Source organism: Cibotium barometz, chromosome 39 (assembly GCF_041138505.1).
Source record: "Cibotium barometz isolate CiBa-2024 chromosome 39, ASM4113850v1, whole genome shotgun sequence".
Lineage (NCBI taxonomy): Eukaryota > Viridiplantae > Streptophyta > Polypodiopsida > Cyatheales > Cibotiaceae > Cibotium > Cibotium barometz.
In genome coordinates, this window is record NC_141084.1 from 49,479,635 (window position 1) to 49,503,810 (window position 24,176).

The following is a 24,176-nucleotide window of genomic DNA, read 5'->3' on the forward strand; positions in this document are numbered from 1 at the left end:
CCTTGCCCGAATGGTCAGCTCATCACCCACCCTATCCAAGAGGTAGTGAGTTTGAACATTGATACCTCAGTGTGCAAGGAGGAGGGCTGCCGGGGGGGTGGGGGTGGAGGTGATTTATTTTATTTACTTTGGAGGGGGATAGTATAAAATATCGTTAGGTGCCGCGCGGGGAGGGGGGTGGGGGGCACGTTTGCCAGCAAAGAATCAATCAAAAGGACGCACAAAGTATTCAGGGCTGATAAGCTGTCTAAACTGGCTGGTATAGAACCACTCAATCCATTATTGCGCAATGACCTGCACTACAGAAGATCCAAGGAGTGTAAGATAACTGAGTAACGTGGCCATGTTGATATCTGAGAGTGTGCTTGACTCCTAACATTGTACATAATGATAAGCAAAGGTCGATACAAAGAGCACATACAAAACAGTTAGATTGCGTAGATTTGCTATTTTTTCAGGGAAAAGTCCTCCATCAACCAGGTCTCCAATATACCTGTCAATCAAAAAACTCACCATTAAGTATATTGAAAAATAGAGAAAGGGATTCTTTTTCCAGACTCATGAAACAAACACTGATCCTACAGTAGCTGTACAAGCACACAACTTTCTCTCTCATCTTTTTGGTATCATAGACCCTTCGGTCTTTAATAGACATTAATAAAATCTTTCTTTCTTTCTTTCTCCAAAAGTCCACCTCTTACAATTCCTCTTTATACAGCCATGACAACAGTAAATAAGAACATCCCCCCACCCACCCCCCCCCGGGCCCCAACACACCACCTTGTTTAGAGGAAATCTACATTGCAAACAAACATAAACCCTTCAAATTTATCAACTTCAGGATTTACATCAACAGAAAGGGGGGAGTGTAGCAAGCAGAAGCTTTTGGCTTGTGAATACAAGAGAGAAGCTGGTACATTATCTTGCAAGAACGGGAGAGAATAGAGAAGAAGAGAGAGAATAATGGAAATGTTGCACAGTACACCAGATGGGGTCGCAAATACCTACTGAAGGGCCCCCTCCCAAAGGAGTATGTGCTTTTCATTGCTGCAAGTAAGAATGAGTACAATAGAATGGGCTAAATCTTCCTAAAGGACTGAACTGAACTTTTACCTCAATAAGGTCTTGTGTTAATCTCTATACAGGCTGCTGTGGGCTGCCAGAGATTTCCCAATGTAGAGGGCTGCAGTAGGCGACCTCCTCAATGTTAATCTCATTGCAGGCTGCATTTAGGACTGCCAGAGATCAAGCACAGAAGATGGGGAAAAATGAGGATTTGTGCACCTTTATACAGTGCTGGGGGCTGGTTGTGTACTGAACGACCAGGTGTGAAACCACCCCAAACTATGGAAAAAATCCCTTTTTCCTTTGGACGCTGGCAGATTTGGGATTTTGTGCTCCATTTGCCTTGGACACTGGCTTTGACCAATGTGGGCTGCCCACAGCCTCTCTACACCATGTTCCATAGATCTCAATGCTCATGCAAGATGCAAGCTCCCCATGCTTCCTGGTTGCTCCTAGTTCTTGGGACACAGGATTCACACCAAACATTTGACCTGTACACAACGAAGGTTACCCGGGTCACCGACAATAGTCTTATTAGAGTCCAGTTACCCTGTCCATCATATCTTACTGCCAGTGGATTACAATGATAGTGCCCACTGCCTTACGAGCACGACCAGGGGACATGCATGATATAACTCACTCACTCTCAGTGGTACACCAGCGACTAGTCCCTGGGTCATTTTTGATGGGGTACCCCGAGTTGGTGTTATTGTTCCAGACCCATCCATCACTAATGGTTACAACATGGTACAAAAACCGGATGGTTCACATTTTTTATTTAGGATGGAGATTGCTGGCAGATCAAATCAGTGCCATATTTCCGACCAGTTGGGTCATCTTGCTGGAGATTGTCCCAGATCCAGAGGCAGCATGGACAAGCTCATCAGATGTCTCCCTCTACAACTTCACATACAGCCGCTCCTGCACCTCAACAGACTACACAGAGATGGGTGGTGGTTAGGATGGCGGGCCTCCCCGGACCCCCAGCCCTGCACCGGCACCTGAGCATTCAGTGGAAAACCCTAACCCCTTTGCATCCCTAGCTGCACATGATGATGATTCTGCACAGATGAGGATTTTGCAGTTGAGTTGTCACACTGATGAGGATGCATTGCAACTGGAATGTAATGATGATGATACACCATGCTATGATGCTACATCACTATGCATTGCAGCTGGATTGTAATGTTGATGATACATTACGATCCCCTTCTCCCATTCTTGAGAAGGGAAGGGATTTCTCCCCGAAATGGAAAGGAGAGGTGGACCTCTCCTCAGGTAATCCAACCCCCAACGCTTATGTGTGACGTGCTCCTACCTCAAAGGGGGGTCCTACTACATCGACCACGAGATCTAGTTGCAACTTTCGGTCCTTGTCTTCATAAGGATTGTCTCGTGGAAACATAGAGGGACTTCGAGGTGTTTTTTCATGCCTTCAGAAATAGCTGATCAAGAACTAGCTTCACTCTGCAGTCACGGAAAGTCCCATGGACATTTTACTCTTGCAGGAGCAAAAGTTGATGCCAATGTCATAGATCTGGCAAGTTATTACATGGTCACACCTTATGGTCAGAATCTGCAGGGACCAATACACAAAATAAGTTCCTTCAAGGAAGAAGCATCTTTGATAATTACTTTTCTTTTTGGGAGGCAGTTGAATGGGCTAAAGAAAGCAACCAGCCCCTAGCCATCTTATTGGTGGACTTTGAGAAGGCATATGATAGAGATGATTGGGATTTCCTTTAATCAACCCTTAAATCCATGGAATTTTTCTCGGGAGTGGATCAGAGGTGTTTCATGCTTGTATTGGTATGATCACTCGCATATGGTGGTAGAGATGATTGCTTCCAAATCTCTCGTTATGTACAAAAGGGATGCCCCTTAGCCCCTCTTATATCGCATTGATGCCAGGCCATAGTTCCAAACATTTGTTGGCATTCGTCAAACATCTAGGAGAATGAAAAGTAGGAAAACGTTTGACTAAAGTCTCTGTGGAGTATCATACATGGCCTCCCAAATACCTCCAGTTTGAATGGTCAAGCCATAGGCATGCTGTAATTAATACATGGCACATGCGAAACTTGAGAGTTGAAGTCATGACTCACCAGTCATGGGAGTGTGTGGCGAGCTGCAGCCGGCAATGGGCACGAAAAAACAAGCGCAAAAAAAAAACGTACTTGGAAGTACAAAAAAAAAAACGATTATCTTATCCAAAACAAAAGTCATGAATAAAACGTTAGTTTTCATATGCGTTTTTGTCAAACGTTTGCAAACACCTGGTTCATGAAGCATTCGTGAATGTTTGGAACTATGGCTAGGGCTATGGGCATCTTTCTCCGCTCCACTGCTGGAGTTTCTTGTTTGAGTATGCCTTTGCGCAGTGAGGACGAGCTTTTGGCCTCTAAGCTTGCTGATGATACTGTCCTCGAGGCATCACACACATGCTTAAGTTCCTTTCGGATTGCATTGGAGGAGTTTTTGCCTAGCTGCAGGGGCTCTCATTAATTGGCACAAATATGTTGGTTTTTGGATAACTGACTTGCAAATTGAGGTGCAGAGCAGGTTTAATTGGATTGATACTATCAGATATTTGGGGTGTCAAGTTGGGGTTGATGTATCACCAAACAGCAGTTTGCACCAGTACTTATGAGCATAGGGAAGAAACTTCTTCATTGGAGTTCTAGGAGATTGAACCCAGCCTCCAAGGCCTTGCTAGTTAACCAAATTACTGGCTTGGTTCATTGCCTCATGTTGGTGTTTTCTCTTTGGATGCATTGGCCAGCTGTAGAGAATGGTCCGCAACTTTCTCTGGTGAGGTTTGGATGGTACACTTACACGCGGGCTAGAGTTGCCTAGGAGATTTACTACATGTCCAAAAACAGGAAGGGATTCTGAATATTGTAGATCCGGATATACAATGCAGAGAAGTTAGCAGCAGTCAAACGCTTCCTTCAGCTCACATTCATCTTTACTGAGGGCAGCACCTTCCTCTCCATTTATAGCGGCCATTATCAGAGCCCGGAGCAAACAAGACATAGGCTTCCTAGATCAAAGGATTAGCCTGATAGACAACCCACTATGTGGAAATGACCTCATCAGAGATGAGGTTGGGCAACCTTTGGTGCATATGGATATATGCAATGGCCAAGCTGGGAGAGATGTGCGTCAACAGTTATTGCTTGGAAGACTTTTAAGTCTTCCTATGGATCAGAGACTTGCATTCACCCAACACCTTAGAGGAAGCCTTAGATGGATCAATCAGATTGATGCACCATACTCATGAGTGGATTACCGGCACATTTCACAATCACCATCATCCTAGGTGGTTGGGTGTTTTCTCCAGGATAGGAGTGCCATTACAGGTGTTAGCCTTGCTGGAACAGGATGAGGAGGGAGATCGTGTTTTTTATCCTATCCAACCAAGATGGAGATTGATGAGATGTTGTCATCCAGTAGATTATTCCAAGCACTGCCCCTTCATCTAGTGAGAGTAGTTAGTCCCTCAGGGAAGCATTGGCATATTGACCCTCTCTCTGATATTGTGACTCGTGGTTCTTGGAGCTTATGGATGTCCGTGGATGCTTCATTGGATCTTGGTGAGTGGGACTGGATTGATGCAACCAATACAATGAAAAGTCATCCTTTTTTTTAGATACATTGTCCGTAATGCCAGGCTCCTTTTCCTTGGACAGATTCAAAGGACTCGTACATTCAGACCGCACACTGGGAGAGTTATGACATTACCCCATTGATTCAAAAGAGATTTTGGCAGACTTTGGCACTCACACAGGAGGAGCCACTTTTTGTTATTCTTACATGGTGGCCTTCCCATTAATCAGTGGAGTTATATTTTTGGTGCAGACCCGTCCTACCCACGATGCCCAGTAGCTTGTGAGACAGTACAACATTGCATATGGGGGTGTAGTGCTGCTCAGAGGATTTGGGCTCTATAGTTCATCTTATGAAGAGATTGAGGAGAGATACCATCTATGTTACCTGGGTTGCTATTGCTGGTTCACTCAGTCTGGTCCGCAGATATTTGGGCTCTATAGTTCATCTTATGCAGAGATTGAGGAGAGAAAACATCTATATTACCTGGGTTGCTATTTCTGGTTCACTCAGTCTGGTCCACAGATATTTTTTGAGGGCTTGGACACCACCATATTGATATGCCAAGGTGTGTCCCAAACGTTGCAAGGGATTGATCCCACTTGAGAGATCACTGCCGGTATCAAAACTTGGCATATTTGAAGGCCAGGTGCACAGAGGCTCTAGAATGGCATTCAGATATACAACACTCAATGCATTTGTACTATATGGGGAGAATTTAGTCATACTCTTATGGCCACATGGGCTCGTATACAAGCAAAGCGCACTGTTTTTCACGAAGAGTGGGAATCATGGGATCTTTTTCTCATCGACCCCCACAGGACTCTCTTGGCACCATTGTGCCCCAAATTGGTTAAGCTCCCCATGCATTTTGGGATGAGAATTCTTTTCTCCGGCTTCTAGCCATGATTATGTACGGTCTATTTATACTGTATAGAACTCTCTTTTCTGCAAAAAGGAGGTGTTCAGGCACTACTTTTGAAATCGGCTAGAACATGTCAGGAAAAGTGAAAATGCCTGACGCTTGATAAGATCAAAGTGAAATATGTCCAGACCCTTGATAAGATCAAAGTGAAACTGATGAAAATACGCATGCATGTGTTGGACATTGGACACAGTTTTCAGGAATAACTTACAAGTACATAATGCTTGTCAAGTTCTGAATACTATCTGGAATTGGACCTTGAAGGTTATTTCCATATATTCTCCTGACAAAAATGAAAACTAAACATGTTATTTTAACATACGCATTGAATTCATGCAATAGCACATATTGATCACATGCCTTGTTAATGCCACTAGGCATGATGAAAAGCACATTAATTGGAAACATGATGTCACTGGTGTAAAACATGCATACATGTCTGAGAGGCTCTTCATGTTTCCAAAAATATCCGGTATGGAACCTGAAATATTATTGTCCAATAGCCACCTGTAAGAATACTTTGTATTAGCCAAACACATGAATCTTATCTTATAACAAAGACTCCTAAACTTTGGAACTCGTTCAAGTAAACCATTCAATTAAAAGGTACTCATTCAATTATATCATTGAAATAATATCCACTCATTCATGGCATGGATTTGAGATATGCTCTCAAAGGAGAGAGCACTGAGGTGTGAATTTATAAAAAAACAAGTAAGCAGTTCAACAACAGACAGAAAAGGCTTGATGAGCTTACTTTGACCTTTCCAATCCCGGTCTTTATGTGGAGAATAAAAGCCTAAAGATCCTTTGCAAAGAAAATATATGAAGAGGAATCATTTCATCTAACAGTTCGTACTGTGAACAGAAAAGGGCCGAAATTCAACTTATTTTCTATGTATAAAAGGTGACGCATGGAACAAAGAAGCTCCAAATTTAGTTGCGTGGATCTGTGAGCTCTCCCCCCCACCTGCTGCCTGCGCCTTCCCTTCGATTCACCTGCCGCCCCCCCACCCCCCCACCCGGGCGGCCCCCCTAGTGTCTCTTCCGTAGCCTCTCCTTCATCTTCTTTTCCCCTCCATCTTTTCGAAAGGTTCTCTCAGTCCTTGGGGAGTTCTCCTTTCGGCAAGTCTTGGCATTTTCTAGTCTTCACCCTTAGGACTCCATGGCAGCCGCTCCATCATCCCCGACCGAGGCCGCCGTTACTTGCTTATCCCTCTCTAAAGCAGACCTTCAGCTCATCGCTATCATTAGAGGCCTCCACTCTGGTATGCAAGATTGTCGATAGCCGCCCTGCGCCGCACGAACAACTCATAAATCTTTTGTGGGCAAGCCTCATCAGTGGGCCAACAAAGATCATAGACATTCATCCTCTGGGGCGCGGCTACTACCAGGTTGAGTTCAACTCGCCAGTGACGTCACATCGAGTCATGCAGCTGAGCCCCATTACACTACATATGGCCTAGGCCTTCTTTACACGGTAGAAGCACGGCTTCGACCCGGCGTCCGACCCTCTGGCTGGCGTGTCGGGCTTCCTAGTGACAGTTTGCTTCCCACGCCTCACGAAGAAACACCTTCCTCTTCTCCCGGTGATCGGTGGAGCCGTTGGGAGAGTGATGGACCCCCCCCCCCCCCCCCCCCCCCCCCCCCCGATTACCTCGTCCCTTGCACGGGCAGCCAGGATTCCATCCCTTCGCATTTGTATTGTCTCGCCAGAGATAGTGCCTCATGTTATATCTATCCCATGCCTTCACGGCGACCTCATCATTCAACGAGTGGAGTACTCAAGCCCTCTGGGCCAATGTTTCATTTGCAAGTAGATAGGCCATTTCGCTAGAGCTTGCCCTCGGCGCCAGTCCAACAAACTGCCTCCCTCTCCTTCGTCTTCTTTTGCCCTCCGTCTTTTCGAAAGGTTTTGTCAGTTCTTGGGGCGTTCTCCTTTCGGCAAGTCTCCGCATTTTCTAGTCTTCGCCCTTAGGAGGACTCCATGGCAGCCGCTCCGTCATCCCCAACCAAGGCCCCCATTACTTGCTTATCCTTCTCTGAAGCGGACCTTCAACTCCTCGCTATCATCTCTAGTATGCAAGATTGTCGATAGCCACCCTGCGGGCGGACAACTTAGAGAGCTTTTGCGGGCAAGCCTCATCCGTGGGCCAGCAAAGATCAAAGACATTCATCCTCTAGGGCGTGGCTACTACCAGATTGAGTTCAACTCGCCAGCGGCATCGCATCAAGTCTATGCAGCTGAACCCCGTTGCACTATGTACGGCCCAGGCGTTCTTTGCACGGTGGCAGTACAGCTTCGACCCCGCATCCAACCCTTTGGTTGGCATGTCGGGCTTCCCAGACCTCAGGAAGAAACACCTTCATCTTCTCCCAGTGATCAGTGGAGCCATTGGAAGAGTGATGGAATCCCCCCCCCCAAAATTGTTGTCTCGTCCCTCGCACAAGCGGCCAAGATTCCATCCCTTGACATTTGTACTGCCTTGCCGGAGACAATTGTCAGTGCCTCATGTCATATCTATCTCATGGCTTCGGGGCGACCCCATCATTCAACGAGTGGAGTACTCAGGCCCTCGGGCCAATGTTTCATTTGCAAGCAGATGGACCATCTTGCCAAAGCTTTCCCTCGGCACCAGTCCAGCACCCCCCCCCCCCCGTTCAAATCCTCACGAAGGGGTAGAGAGAGAGGCAGGCTCTCAAGCAACGGAGCACCAAGACGCAACCGCGGAGGACCCTGCTGCCCCGGAGAGTGGCAAACAAGCCTCCACCCCTGCGCCGCTTGGGCCGTCAGCCGACTACCAAAGCTGAGCGCCACCATTGCACGCACCAAGCTGACAAAGTACAAGAGGATTCGCTTCTATCAGAGAATCGCTTCGAGCATTTATCACAACACCCACCCGTCGGCGGTGGGTCCCCTCCAGTCACGGTGAGGGTCCCTCCGGCCCTTCCGATTTACAGGCCACCTCCCCACCGAGATTCCTCCTCCGACTCTCAATTTCCAATGAGGCCAACTAGGCCCACTGAGCCCTTGACGAGCCCCTCCCAGCAGCCTCCCTCTCTGATCAATCACTCCCAACCGCTCCCTTCTCCTTCCTCTCTGCCTTCCCAACCCCCTCCCCCTCCGCCCTCCCCCCCCCCCTCCTCCATCCTCGCCTCTGACTCTTCCTAGAGTTCTTTCCTCCGCCCCTTCCTCTTCCTCTAAGCCTACACTCCCCCCTCCCTCCACCTCATTTTGGTAGCCAACTGGGGAGAGATGGCGTATTGAGAACTGCCCATGTCAAAAAAAACTACAAACTGGCAGCCCTTGGCAGAGCCATAAGCTCAGATCAGGCTTTTCTGTGTGGCTGCAGCCTCACCCTCCTGCTTAGCATCAAACACCACGGATGGCATGGGATGCAGAGAAGGTAAGAGCTGAACCTCATTAGCGGTAACAGGCTGTCTTGGAGAAGCAAGAGATGCTATGGAAATTGTGACAAAAAGCTCTTTAGAGGCTTGCTCTACTTGCCATTTCTGACAATCGTTCTTACCATACCCAATAGTATGACAGTAGAAACATCAATTCTCTGATTGGTACTTCCTTTGCACCTCTCGAGAAAGATAGCTTGCTTTAGCCTTTTCCTCGGGGGTTTTCTTAGGCTTGGATTCCTTACCCCCTAAACTAGAGCTAGAACTATTGTCCGTCTTAGCGTCTTTAGAAGACAGAGTACCCTTCCTCAATTGGGTTTTGTTACTAGATTGCGGTTGTTTTGGCTTGCCTCCGTTCATCTTCATTTTGAGGGAGAGTCAAAGCCTATAATGCAATTTCAACTGGTTTTACCAAAAAAAAAAGTGTGCACACATGCGTGGCTGTGTGTGTGTGTGTGTGTGTGTGTCTGTGTGTGCGTGCATGGCCCAGCCTAGTGGGCCATGAAGATTGAGAGTTGAGTGGTGGGACTTTCTTGCAGTTTGTACATATGTATATAGCGCTCAAATGCATTACGTAGAATGTTCAGGGCCTCTGCCATGTAAATAAATGGAGGCTAGTGTGGGACTACATTAATAGCAATAAGCCGCATATAGTGTGTTTGCAGGAACACAATCAACACTCCTTGGCGGGCCGTGAAGGATATTTTGCTGGGTTTCGGATTTTCTATGCTAGTTCTGCTTTCCCAGGTGTTGCTATGCTTGTACATCATGAGTTGCAGCCACATGTTGTGTACAATGATCCGCAAGGCCGTTTCCTTGTCATTCAATGTATGCTTAATGGGGAGATTTATGAGTTCGCCTCGGGTTATGCCTCGCAAACTTCTACTACGCGAGCTGAAATGTGGCACCGTTTGACAACCTACCCTTGGATGGGACATGCTTTTCTTTGCGGGGATTTTAATAATGCACCTAATCTAGGGGACAATAGTACGCATCGGTCTCATATGCTCTTCAGGGAACGTCACGCTTGGGGTCATATGCTTGATGCCTTGCGCGATTGTGATTTATGGCTGCATCTTATGCCGGGTCGCACTGGCTATGCTTTCCATCACAATGCTCTCACTAGCTATTGGGCTCAATTGGACCGATGGTACATGTTGAATGCAATGTAGTTTGATGCTTTTACCTACGCAATGAGCTTGGATTTCTCAATGTGCTTGTCGGATCATTTCCTGGTCTATATGACCTTGTATTTTGGTCTCCCACCACAGGATGTGCCACTACCTCGCAAGAGGCTCTTATTGGTTAATAATAGTTATCTCAAGCATCAGTGCTTCCAGATCATGCTACATGGACTCATTGACTGCCTTGTTTTGCATGTCAATGCCAACTAAGCATGGGATCGTTTTTCCATGGGCATACAGGATGTTATCCGAGACTATGGCAAATGCTACATGGGAGGCTTACGAACTCGGGTGGCCAATGCTAAGTCTCAACTACAGCAGCTTAGAGATCTTAGTCAGTAACGTGCCCTTTCTGCTTTGTTGAGCAATCCTGCCTTCAATCCGCACATCATTGCTTGGCTAACAATGATAAACGTAAACTCCACAAATGGCAAGTCCGTTCTTGTCATAAAGCATTGCAAGATAAGCGCTGCTCCTCTTAAGGCTTTTTTTAACAACCTCCACACTTCCCGACGTATGCATTCCTTTTATAGGGTGCAACAGTATGATGGGACTTGGACTGGCAATAAGCAGCAGCTTGATGGTGTTGTCCAACAGTATTTTTCTGATTTGTTTGCTTCTCCTGGACCCTCCACCTCAGATGAAATTACAGCACGTGATGTGTTCTTACGCTGAGTGCATCCTATTCTCCTTGCGGATGAGGAAAATTTGTTAGAGATGCCATTTACTGATGAGGAGTTGACAGTTGCCTTGGCCCGATTGGGTCGCTTGAAATCCCCAGGGTGAGATGGGCTTACAGCTGAGTTCTTTGTTGAGTTTTGGGAGAGATTGAGCCCTATTTTACTGCCTATGATTAATGATGCCTGGCTTTTTGGTGTGATGCCTCTCTCATGGAAAAAGGGTTTGCTGCGTTTGCTCCCTAAAAAACCGTTGTGTGAACGTCTATCGGCCGATTACTCTGATGCCATTGGTTTATAAGTTGGTTTCTAAGATGCTGGTTCTCCAGCTGGCTCGTTTGCACCCTACCTAGTATGGTTTTGTGCCTCGCATGCAAATAATATTGCTAATACTTACATTGGGATAGAGTATGCCAAATACACTAGTCAAGATGTTCTCATCATGCAGGTAGACATTGAGAAAGCTTCTGATACCATTCGATAGGAGTTCATTGCAGATATTCTCGCCTAGTTGGGCTTCGGTCGTTGCATGCAACATGTGGTGCATTGGCTCTATATGGATGGCTCTGCCCACTGCCTGTTGGTAGATGCTCTCTCTTCCTCTTGGACATTGGGCCGCTCCGTCCGGCAAGGCTATCCTCTCAATGCCTTGCTATATGCTATCGCCACTCATCCGTTACAGCTATTCATGGATGCTTTGGTTTCGGAGCAGCACTTGCATGGCCTGGGGGGGGGGGACGCCTTTTGTTAGCTGGGCTTATGCTAATGACTACTTTTTCTTCTTGCGCAATTCTCAGTCAGATCTTCAATAGCTTATGCAAGCCTTTGATCTGTATGGTTTGGTGGCGGGGTTAAAAGTTAACTATGCTAAATCAAAACTCCTGCTTTTGTGTCATGTGCACAAAGTGTATCTATCATGTGCAGCACGCACACAAGACTATCTTCGAGGCTTGGGGTAGCTTGGAGCTAGGCAGGCTGATTGGGGAGCTGGGCTAGAGATGTTATGATAGGCGGGCGCCCAAGTGAGGATGCCCTAATGGGCGGGCACCCAAGTGTGGACGCTCGGTGACCAGCCAAGAGCCTATAAAACAGTGGCCAAGGTCAGTCAATTGGTTAGAGTCTCGCAAGGCTTTGCGAGAGCTCTGTGGTCAAGAGCCTAGATCTAGTGCAGACGTGCACCTGCTTCATGCAGCCGAGACCAACAGCAGTCTCGAGGCCCGCGAGGGTAGCTCTGTGGCGGTATGGGACATCATGGAGTAGAGATTGGTCGGTGCATCTTGCTAGTTAGCTTAGCTCGTGGCTCGGTGGGGACAGCCAAGACTTGTGGGTTTTACCCATGGCTGTCATGGTTGGGTGGTAAGATAGACCTGCACCCCCTTCACGTTATTTGGCTTTGTTTTACAGGTTTCGAGTTGTGTTTCAGGATTGCTCTACAAGGAGATCCGTGGGGATTTGACCGTGGTATCAAACCATGCCTCGAAGAGCATGCAAGTTGGTAGGTAGAGAAGAAAGAGGTATGAGTTCGACATGACTGCTATTTTTTTCCATGTATACTACTATTTTTTTTTTCAGAATTCAGCGTATCGTTCTTATTTGCATTGTCGGAACCTGATTGGGTTGTGGTCTTGAAAAGGGTCAATTTGGATAACATGTCAAGAGTTGTTCTTTGGCAAAGAGAGAATCTAAAGAAATCTTGTTAGCTGTGTAACTCAACAAGCGATAAGTTCATGAACCCAAGATTGGGCATCCCCAAGTTCATGAACCTCAAATGCGGGCACCCCAGAGGGTCACCACCAGTCACACGAGGGAATCTTCAGCTACCCACTTTTTTTTTCCAAGAAAAGATCCTTTCATTAGTTATATAAAAAACGCCCGTAGGGCTACAAAAGATCTCGCCTGCTCATAAGAGAGACAGAGCAGTGAATACAGCATGGCAGCCCGGGAGACTCTCCCTAGGTGCTGCAAAATACAAGCATCAGTACAAAGAACTGGGAGGCTAAATCATACAATAGGGGGGGGGGAAGAGCCAAACAGGTGGCCTGTAGTGCCAACGGGGGGATCCCGTGTGTAAGGTGTAGAAAGGGCCACAGCGCCAAGTGGTGTGAAAGGCCTGGCACCGTAAGACCGCTTGGAAGCGGTGCTCACCCACTTGTGCTCGGCGCCTCTACTCCAACGGCATCTGTTAGTGACCACTTTTAGCACTTCGCTCGTGATGGCCCAAGGGGCCACGCCCATTGTATAAGGAGAGACCTTGGTGTACTGAGGGAGGATCCCAAATGCAATACATAGTTTTGAGCTGTTCAAACTCGTCGCCTTCAGTCTTGTGCATGTGCATGTCACTCTTGGCTCCTGTGTTGTATGTCGTTCTTGAGTTTGTGTGAGTGTGTAGTGGAGTGGGACAGAGAGGTCACCATCTCCCTAGCCTGTGCCAACTCCTTAGGGTATACTACCCTAGAGAGGACCCTAGTGATCTTCAGTGTGCCGACACGATGGGAAACCAGGTCCACTACAGGTACACAAAATTTGGCGATCTCGCTGGGTACTCTTGTGAGTCAGGAGTTCCCAAAATTTTGAGTCTGTGGTAGTTCATCATCTCTGCATGCCCAATACATGTTCTCGGGTGAGCTCTAGTTCTATCAGTCCCATCAAGAGTCCCCTCTCTGTCAAGTGCCGCAAGCAGCCAGTCAACTTTGTCCCCCCCAGAAGCCCTCCTGCTCCTCTACCTCTACCCATGGCTGCAGTGAATTATGGTCACCCCGGGAACAACCCTCCAGCTCCAGAACCCTTATCCGTGGTGTTGGGCCGGATTAACATCAAGCTTCCCACGTTCAAGGCCTCCACCTGGGATGACCTCGTGCGACACTTCATCTCATGTGCAAAAGCCGTGGTCTGGAGAGGGAGGACGCCTACTTGGCTCTATTTCCATCCACTCTAGAAAGCTCCGCTGACAAGTGGTTTAGTCAGTTTGCAAGTGACCATTTTGTGGACTGGCTCAACATGAGGGATACCTTCCTCCGCACCTTCAGGCCAGGTAATAATGAGACGAAGGATCTTAAATTAGCTAGGCTTTTGTGTCGTCAAGACTTATAATCAGCAGTGCTGCTATGTAAAAACTTATCTTTATCAATATAAAGCTCTCTTTTTTTTGTCTTGTCTCATTTTGAATCTTGTTTAGTCAAAGCTGATGACACGAACAAGGGTCTTGGTGTCCCGGTTGCCGGCCTACCCCGGTGACTTCATGCTCAAACAATGGGTGCTGCAAGCCTTGCCCCGGTCCACCCAACAAAAGACTAAAGAAAGCAGGCCTACACCCACCACCTTACTGGATTTCCAAGAGCTGGCCTTGCAGTTGGAGAATGCGCACTTGATGTTTGAGTGCGACAACAATTCCTCATCCTCTTGGATCATGTCATCACAAGAAGACCCCATGGCCATACCCAAATAGGAGTTGGACGCATTCAAGCTTCACAAGGCACAAAGTGAAGACAACACCTTGGCCCACCTGAGCAAGGAGATATAGAAGAACTCAAAAGCCAACAAGAAGCAAAGAAGACAATGTGGTGCGCCATTTGCCAAGCCTCAGGGCACTCCCCCCAAGTGTGCCCACAGAGAAAGTACTGCTCTTTCTGTGAGAAAGGTGGTCATGTGGACAAGGATTGTTACTACTTGCAGGGCTTCCACCAATTGCATCACCAACAACAGTTTCCTTTGCCAGCTGCCCCCACCGGTCACTTCACACATCTTTCACCCCCACAACCACACCTATCTACCAGCCAGCCCCTCCTGTATACACCCCCACCCCCTCACCCACTAACCCTTACCTTACCCCCCTCATGCCCACCAAACCATCTCTTGCCCCTGCCACCCTCGCGGTCACCACAGGAGAAAACCGGCATGCTCGCCCACCGGCTCCCTGTAACCGTCCCATCTTATGCTACCGCTGTGGAGAGTATGGTCACTAGCAAGGTCGGTGTCTCCTTCCAAAAGGGACACCCCTGTGCCGTCACTGCTCCGAGGCAACGGATCACTACACCCAGGACTACCCAAAGCAACGAGCAGGTGCTTCCACTGATTTCACCTTCCAAGCGCCAGCACCACTCACTTGGTCTGCGTGGGAAGTGCTACTGAGTTGGCGGACACCTTCCCCTTGGTGCCAATTCACGCATCCTACACCTTGGGGGTGTCCCCGAACCCCAACAACTCTACACCCTCATCTCATGTGGAGCACCCCACCATAGGTGTGGTCACCCGTGCTCAAAAGAAGGCCCTTGGAGAACCAAACCCTTCAACGGAGCAAGGTGAAGTCCCCTCAAACATCTCTCATCATGTGGTGGATCACACCTTTCTCCAAACTCTCAAAGATCTTCAAGGGGGGCCACCCACGTTCAATGACAGAGGGCAGGCCGCTGTGACTCCCCACTCTGCACCTTCAACAGCTTCCATGGCCGACCTACTTAAGGAAACCAAGGTGGGGATGTCACTCTACCAACAGCTCCAATTTAGCCCCACTGCCCGAGTGCAATTGGATCTGCTAATGCCACAACTGGAGGAGGGGTCAAAGATTCTAGGTGGTGAGCCACGGATTCGGGCCAAACTGCAAGCAGCAAAATGTCTGGGCATCGCTCATGCAATCAGCGCCCTCGCCTCACAGTGCAAATCAATGGAACCACTCTCTCAGGAGCCATTGTGGATGGCGGATCCAGAGTCAACCTAATGCCGGAGTTCACCCTCAAAGCCACTGGTCTGCAGCTCACCTGACCAGCCAATTTCTATGTCCGGATGGCAAAACAGCGCGAGGTGACACCTCTTGGGCTCGTGGAGGGAGTGCCAATCCAAATTCAAGATATTGTCTTCTCTCTAGATTTTGTGGTCATCCGTCTTCCCGAAAAGTCAAAGGAGCATACACCTTACTGATTCGCCAACCATGCTTGCGAGGTGCTAGTGTGCTACACGACTGGGGTACCGATAGGTTGTGGATACCTCAGACCCATGGCCAAAAAGATTTCAAGCTTGAAGAAGGTCCAGACTCCAGACCAAGCAGTGTGGGGTGCGGTGGTTGCACCCATGCCAATGGAGGAAGGCATAGTGCCTTATGGGGAAGACTCAAAGCTCCTGGACTGGCTCCAGGCTGCAGGGGATCTCTCATGCTACAAGCTCCACACTTTGGATAGGCAAGCACTTCCGTTGGTCAACAGCTCTCGTCTCAAATTGTATCGGCCACCCGGGGTTCCTACCTCCCACACCCTTCTTCCCTAGTCCCCCTCCTTACATGGGGAGGCTAACCCACCAAAAAAAAAAAAAGGAAGACAAGCGCAAAGAAAAAAAAAAACAAGAAAAGAAGACAAGCGCAAAGGAAAAAGAAAATAGACGACAAGCGTTGAAAAGAGAAAAACCCAAAAAAAAAACAAACAAACAAAGACGAGCACACCAAGGAAAACAGAAAAAGAACAAATGGAGACCCCACGCTTTCGCCCCGTTTCAATTTGGGGACCCCCATGCTTTTCTGCGCCTCCAAATTTGGGTCCCCCCAGCTGCCCCCCTTTGCCACCTTCCTTCTTGCGCACCCCCACCAGCCTTCACCCTCCTCCTATTTTGGCGCCCCATCACCGGCCGCTCTTTTGGCTCACCTAATCCACCTTGGCTCCCCATCGGCCCCACCCTCCGCACGCTTTTCCATCTTGCACACCCCCCACCAGCCTTGCCCTTCAGGGATCCCCACGCTTTTTACCCCGCCTCCAACTATCTATCTTGTGCACCATTCGCCCCTCTCCACTACTCCAATTTGGCACCCCTCAGATGCCCTACCGTTCGCCCCCTTTGTCTTGCACGAACCCCCACATCCGCCACTTGAATTTTCCCGGCCATCACCCCTTGCGCACCCCCACCTCCACTTGGCCCCTTGCGAACCCCGCCTTCTGCCACCCCCGGCTGCGCACCCCCACCTTTTGCTACCACCTCTTGCTCCTTGTCATAACCCCGTCCCGGCCTTGTGCACCCCCGGCATATCGAACAATGCACACCCCACACTGCCTTGCGCACCCCCACTTTTCGGCATACCTGCGCCCCCTCACACCTGCTTTTCCACACACACCCACACCATCTTGCGCATACCCTGCCTGCGCATACCCCAGGCTACCCCCCACCTCGCAATCGGCCAGTTGAGGGTATCTTCTCATCATATCAAGAGTCAGTCTGGCACAGCGAGATGCATGTACATGCAAAGTATGCACCACTGGGGAGGTCAAGAACAAGGAGCTTACGTGTTCAGATGCCCATCCTACTACGAGATCCGAGAAGATTCCATTGCTAGTCCGATCCGGACCCCTCTCCCAGGATCATGCAGTATAACGATTAGAGATGTCTGGGCATATATTTATTGGAGCTTCACCACCATAGAGAGGTCATGCTGAGGCAGCACTCCGAGACACAGAGCCAGCGAGATCCTTCCCAGATCTCCATTACAGATCTTTTTTCTGCACACCGTGCACTTCAGAGATTGCTACCCAGAAACGTGATCCTTAGCCCCATGCACCCAGGTCACCAGAGAGGGCTCAAGGGCTAGACATCCCCTTACCCCCAGCATCCCAAACTTTTACCCATCAGCTTCAGATCCAGGACATTCTTCGACAACATAGAGAGCTCCCATCCTAGGGAAGAGATATTAGCTGAGTCTTGTTATATTATCTCCTGTTCATCCCCACGTAGTGACATATTGCATCAGTGATCTGGCTCTCCCAGCACTGTCAGCTAATTTCTTTTTTTCAGTTTTTTCCATGACTCCGTATTCTTTGTTTAACTTTTTTGTCTCATAGACCCTTAGGGTCATTTGTTGACATTAATATTATCTTTCTTTCTTTCTTTCTCCAGACATGAATGCCATTTAAAACATGCAATATCAATGATGGTCATAATCACTCTGAATCCTCTTCCAAATCCCACCATAATTCCTTACTGAGGCATGTGCTATAAATGACAATTCGAGCATGATGCATGATTAGCAACGTCAGATATGCAGCTGATGGACAGACAGCTCACTCTTGGTCAGAAACTCAGAAAGAAAAGACTGTCTTATGCAGAAGAATGAAGACAGCTTCTGGCAGTATGTTAAAGAATCCCACATCAGCCCCCATGAATAGGTTTGCTCCTTGTTACAAAGGCTGACATGATATTTGCATAAAAGGAAGTCACTAAGCAAACAAGAACGTGGGACCTGAATTTTCTGGTGCATATTAGGGCTACTTGCTTCAAGGCTCCCTAGAAGGGTGCATTTATGCTATCTTTCCCTTTAGATTTGTTTGTTCAGATTTTTTTACTTTCAGGTTCAAAAGACAAAAGATCAAACAAAAGTCTTTTAGATCACAAAGTGGGAAAGACTATGGTGTCCTTTGATAATCCTCTAATGTATAATTATTCAGCTTGAAGCTCTCAGGATCCATTAGGTTGAAGGAGGATCCGTTCGTGACTCTATCAATTATCATCAAGAGTGTTCTGTCCTTGCTCTATGAACGACATTCATGTATTTCCTGAATAAAATCGACCCTCACCTTTGGCATAGCTCTTGCTTTGGTAGTCCTATACTATGCTTGATAGCCCAACTCATTATTGGGCAACCACACATTGCTTGGTAGGCCAGCACAGTTCACACACTAGCAGCTTTCAGCCCTTCTCTTGTTTTATCAAAGGGCCCATGGGCATCTCTTGGAGACCTATTTTAATTTTTGGTGCCCCCTATCCCTACAAGCCAAGCTTCTTGGTAGGGCCAGCTCACAATGAGAAACCACCCACTGCTTAGCATACCAGCTTACTTTGTACACCCATTATCAGCCCTGCTCTTTTCCTGATTTTTTACACATTGGCTTCAATCTGAGAAGCAATTTGGTGCCTTCTAGCCCTCCTCCTACGTTGAACAAATTTATCCTTTCTGTTCCTCTGCTTTGGCTGCATACACCTATACTTTCTGGCCACTTCTCCAAATCTTCAGTGCTTTCCCATCAGGTATTCCCCTGGTGTTGTACTTGTTGCGGTCAGATGTACCATGCTGCCCCAACAAGAAAATGCACCTGAAAGATTAACTTTTATTGAGCCAAGAATTTCACCCAAAGGCCTTTGCAGACATGCATCCCTATTTTTTAGAAGTTTTGAATTCCTGTCAAGTTCACCTTTCCAACAAGATTATACATTTCACGTGTGTTCACCTCCCCCATAGATCATCTTACAATAGCACCAAAGTAATGTTTCATTGAATGGAGACCTGACATGTGAGATAATAAGTTCTATGATCTTCGTTAGCCAAGAGGATAGCACTAACAAATAGATGGTAAAGTTCTAGAGTAACATAAGACAGCATGCAATATCATGTCTTAGTGTTGATAGAAGAATTTCATCAGCGCCGACTCAAAACTATGCATTCAATAACATATTGAGGCGGTACCTCAAGCAGTGTCTATTTGGAGCGTTCAACTTTGTCTCTGTTTGGCTGAACTGCAGGGTTATCTAAGATGAAACATTCAAAGACAGAAAAAGCGATCAAGCACTTCACAACAAATCACTAAGTGTCAAAGAAACCTTCTGGCCTGCTTCTAGCAAGAAGATGCTTGCCTCTAGAGTGACTGCTCTACAACAGGTGTATTGATAAGCATGCCCATAAAAAAAAACCATTCAGAGTTTGTTAAGAGGCCAGCTCTAGAACATGGAAGGGTCCAAAAGTTGTGTTACAGAGGTATTTCTATCATGTAGAAACAACATCTTCAGGCACAAACATATGAAATCATTATGGACGTCGGTTTTTTGCCACATCAACAGCATTGGAAACTGTTCCAATTGTGCTGACTAGGCTGCCTCTCAAACTCCCTGGCCAGTTACATCAATCACATGATACATCAACCCCCCACTCGGCGACTCATAGCACCAGGAATGGCCTTCCGACGGTATTCTCTGCCATTCACCCTCCCTGACATGGAACCTGAGGAGCGTGCTACTCTGAAGTCCCCCTCTTTCTCTCAATTAGACTTTCATCCATCAGTTCAAGGGTTTACTACCTATATAGCAACTCTTAAAAATACTTTGCCGCTTACAGAGACAGGTAAAGAACTTTCTTTCTTGTACCATAGCTACAGTTTTCCAGCACACAATATTATGCAAATAGCTTGGCCTTCACGCTGACAGACAGCTCATTATGCATCATTTAGAATTGAATTGAGACCTGTTCACCTGGCAGGATTATTATACATTTGGTGTTTCCTTTACACAATGTAAGTCACCTTGCTTTGTATGAGCTATAGTGTCACATGATCATTGCCATCACATACAATGTTGTTAGCTCGCTGAGTCTGCCGAGTTCGGCTGGAATCCCCCCGCTAAAGTAGTTGCTGTCAAGGTACCTGATAGATATGAAGTGCATCAATAGAAGTTACAGCCAATAAAACAGTAGAACGTATTTCTTTCCTCATTTTTTATTATTTAAAAAAGTTTTTTATTTTGTAAAACATACAGAAGTGTCAATAAAAGGAATAAGGATGACGACTCAACCAATAGTCACTGCTGCCGGAGCCAGTCACGAATTCGGTATTGTCAAACGATTCTAGTGGAAAAGAAATAAAGAAAGAAAAGATCTACGTGTGTGTAGCAGAAGCAAATACAAAACATGTAGGCACAAATACAAAAGGTGCTTCTGGGGCCATCGAGTCATCCACAAGACAATAAACCATCAACTCCATCATGCATAGGTACTACAACATCCCTACTAACGTCATCAGTGCCCGGTAGTGCATGTAGAACTTGGTATCAATATATGCTCCCACACACACACACACCCCCCCCCCCACACACACACACACATAAGAGCATACATTCATACAAAGGTATGTGTACTGAGTTTCTGTCAGAGCTCCGGAGATACAGGGCAGACTCAGCCATAATGAAGCCTAGCACTAAGGATCATAACAAATAGAAAGAATTATTACAATAAAAGGTAGTTGATAGGGCATATGCACCACTAAAGATAGAAAGAATTAACACAATATCAACTGGCTACAACTTGGACAAAAACTTCACAATGTGAAATTTTCATGTCCGCTAATACAACATAACGATATGCCTAGATGAATCCAGGAACATGCCCAAATTCACCTTATAAGAATGTGCAATTTATAACCTCATGGTAGTCATCCACAAGACAATAAACCATCAACTCCATCACGCATAGTATGGACTGGATACTACGACATCCCCACTTCCTAAACAAGATATGGTGGTGAATATTGTTAGAGCACATTCTTATGATATAATAAATGACATCATCAAGTTGGAGTCTCTCTCAAAGAGCTCAAATTTGGGAAATTACCTCTCACACAGAGCTATTAAAACTAAAAGATGTTGATATTTATGTAAGTATTCGATCAGTTTTTTAGGTTCCAAGTTACTAATAACACGTGTTATGTTGTAGGTTTAAGCTTTCTATTTTGAAGTATTGGTGCTCATAAGTTTTCAGATTAATAAGCACTCTTTAGGTTTTTAATTAAGTTTAGACTTTGGATTTGGAGGTTACCATTCGAAGACTCCACCTTCCAAATTTTCAAAATCGCTCGCCTTGCTCAAAAATTCATACTCGCCTCCCTCATATTTTTTACACTTGCCTTCCTCCACCTGTTCGTTGCCACATTCCCTACCACTCCCCACTTGGTCATACTCACCTGTTTCATCATCGCCATGCCACCGCACCCATGCTACTTTCCTTACTAGCATGGCCAACGTTCCTTCCATGAATCGCCAAGTCCCCAAAATTTTCTGCTCGCCTCCTCTTCATGCTTTGCTGGAAATTCCTACTCGCCAAGCGCCATCCCCATCGAGTCTTCTCCAGCTCGCACTTTTTTCCCTGATCGCCCAGTTTCTCTTGGCCACCTCCCATACTGGCCTAAAACAACTCTCCAACGCCCTTTCTTTTCCGACTCGCCCGACCACTTTCATGCTCGCCCTCTCTTAATCCTTTTCACCTCTGACCTCTTCTCCTGCTCGCCCCACACCACGCCGACCATGCTACATTCATACTCGCCCCCTTCAGCCTATCTCCTACTTGCCTCCCCCCTCATCGCCTACTCGCCCTCCTTTTAGCGGCCATCGCCTACTCAACCCCCATCTCTCGCCTCCCTCGCCACCTCCTTCTCATTCTCAATTGCTCCCCCATCTCCATAATCGCTTCCCACGATCATCAATTGCCCCGGAGCTCGCTCCCATCCCTCCCCCCTGCTGTTTGTGCACAGCACCACCCGCAGCACCTTGATAATAATAATTTTACAAAAAATCCCCAAAAAAGTGCCCTTTTCCACTTTCTCCTATGTCGTCATTCCCTTTTTTTTGGCTCTTCCTATTTTTGTCTAGTACACCGCCTCACGCACTGGTTTCCATTCCTCTCCATTTTCTTCTTCCTACCACCTCCTCTCATCCTACACTCATGGCAAACGGCTTCCAAGAATTCCTGTTCCATCGAATATCCAATAATTGCAAATCCCCTTTTCTTTGGGAACCAAAATTGTATACAGGCCCTATCGAAGGTTTAGACAAGTACAGTGAATGTGAGTAAATTGCCTATAACTTTTACATTATTACTCATATGACCGCCACCCCATCAAGAGTTGGCTCTACGGCACAACCGTCACCTTCTACATCTCCTACGACGGCAACCGTGGCCCCACAAGTAGAATTCCCACCCACTTCTTCAGATTCCTCTCAATCTTCAACAGCCTCGTCTGTCCTCAGTATTCCCCCTATGAGGAGCTCGCTCGGCATAGGCGATCTCTGAATAGTCTAAATGAAAAACCCGCACTATGTCGGCTCTGAGGGCAGGTATGTAGTGCCAAAGAGATGCATCTCGACCCTCTGACTTTGGCCGCGTTTCTCCTACGCGCATAGCATTCCCATTTTCGCCCCACCTACTCAACACCATTCCACTCGCACCCTACTGGGTTCCACCCCTGCCTCTATACACTACTCACTTGCCTCCTGCCTCCACCTCTCCCACGACTCCCTTCACCATTAACTTCATCGACCCTTCCCCCTTCTACCTTCCTGAGCTTACCACTTCATTCTCTCCGACCAAACTCGCCAGCTTCGGCTTGACAGGTCTAGCCTCCATTTCGGCTTTGCCTGACATGGATGCCTCCCTTTGTGCTACCCTCCTTGCCAACTTTCCAATGATGCCAAATTGTTACAACCCCACCGATCTCCTAAACGCAGACACAAGTTATTAGTACAAACCCCCTAAGAGGGGTGCAAGCTAGCTCACCACCCAACCGTAGGTTCACATCCGCAAACCTCCCCTGAGCCAAAGACTAGCCTCCAATCCCACAAACCATGCCAATCAACACTAGTATACCACCAACGTTTGCCTGTTGGGGCCTTCGTCGTGGACCATCCGTGATCCATCGAGTCCAATCATGTTCCTGACGGTGATCCTGGTCCATCACAGACCACAGAGTGAATAACTCTGTGTGAACAATAATAACCCAAGTCTCACTTATATAGTGGCTAGTGTTGAGAGATGTAATCGCGATGTTGTGTGTATGTGAGAAAGCACCCTAGAGGATATTGTAGCAAGATAGGAATGCCACATGTAATATTGTATGGTGTGTGAGTGTTGACCAAAAGAAGTGGAAAAGGGAGTGCCACATGGATGATGACATGTAAAGTGGGATAAGGCTAGAGAGCCTATATCATTGTATGGTTCATTTGAGATATGCAATAGAACTTATGTTGAGTGTGCAGTCTCTCTCTATTATGGAGATCTTAGTGTGGTTTAATCCACCTTAATTATGTTGCTTAATCTATGTCCTTCACCATGATCAATCCCATTTTTGGATTATTAACATGGTATCAGAGCAAGTCTCATCTGAACTATGCAGTCACTCATCATTTCCCAACGCAAACAAGCCTCAAAAAAATCTAAGAAGAGGGCAGACTTTGAATGGTCAAGAGGCCTCAGAGATAAACGAGCATCAACAAACCCACACTCTGCAAGGAGGGTGAATGATCATCATCGACTCCATTAGGGAAACAAGCTTAACCTCAAGCTTGCCTGCAAAAAGGTGCTGATGAGCAAGTGCACAAGAGTCCATAAGCACCACAGCAGCCACGGTCAGTGCGCTAGCTTTAGGCATAGGCAGATTGGTGGCGGACGAAGCCGAGGCCGCCCAACTGACCAACCGGATTTGACAACTGAATGAGCTCGCAGAGACAATCAAGGTGGAACAAGAGGTACTAAGAAAGGCCAGGCAAGACCTCCTTCTAATGGTAATTGTACAAAACGAGGAGAGA

General features: G+C 47.1%; 1 protein-coding gene across 1 annotated transcript in view; it reads right to left on the reverse strand.

The window, feature by feature from the left end:
• Positions 1 to 6: 6 nt before the first annotated feature.
• LOC147616197 (uncharacterized) overlaps positions 7 to 24,176 on the reverse strand; it is a 69,376-nt gene continuing 45,206 nt past the window's right edge. Inside the window, exons 6-10 of the mRNA XM_086778851.1 lie at positions 20,177 to 20,248; positions 6,035 to 6,106; positions 5,811 to 5,882; positions 422 to 493; positions 7 to 294 (exon numbers count right to left, since the gene is read on the reverse strand). Of these exons, the coding sequence (XP_086634977.1) occupies positions 120 to 294; positions 422 to 493; positions 5,811 to 5,882; positions 6,035 to 6,106; positions 20,177 to 20,248 (463 nt within the window). The 3' untranslated portion in view covers positions 7 to 119. The remainder of the gene's footprint in view (positions 295 to 421; positions 494 to 5,810; positions 5,883 to 6,034; positions 6,107 to 20,176; positions 20,249 to 24,176) is intronic.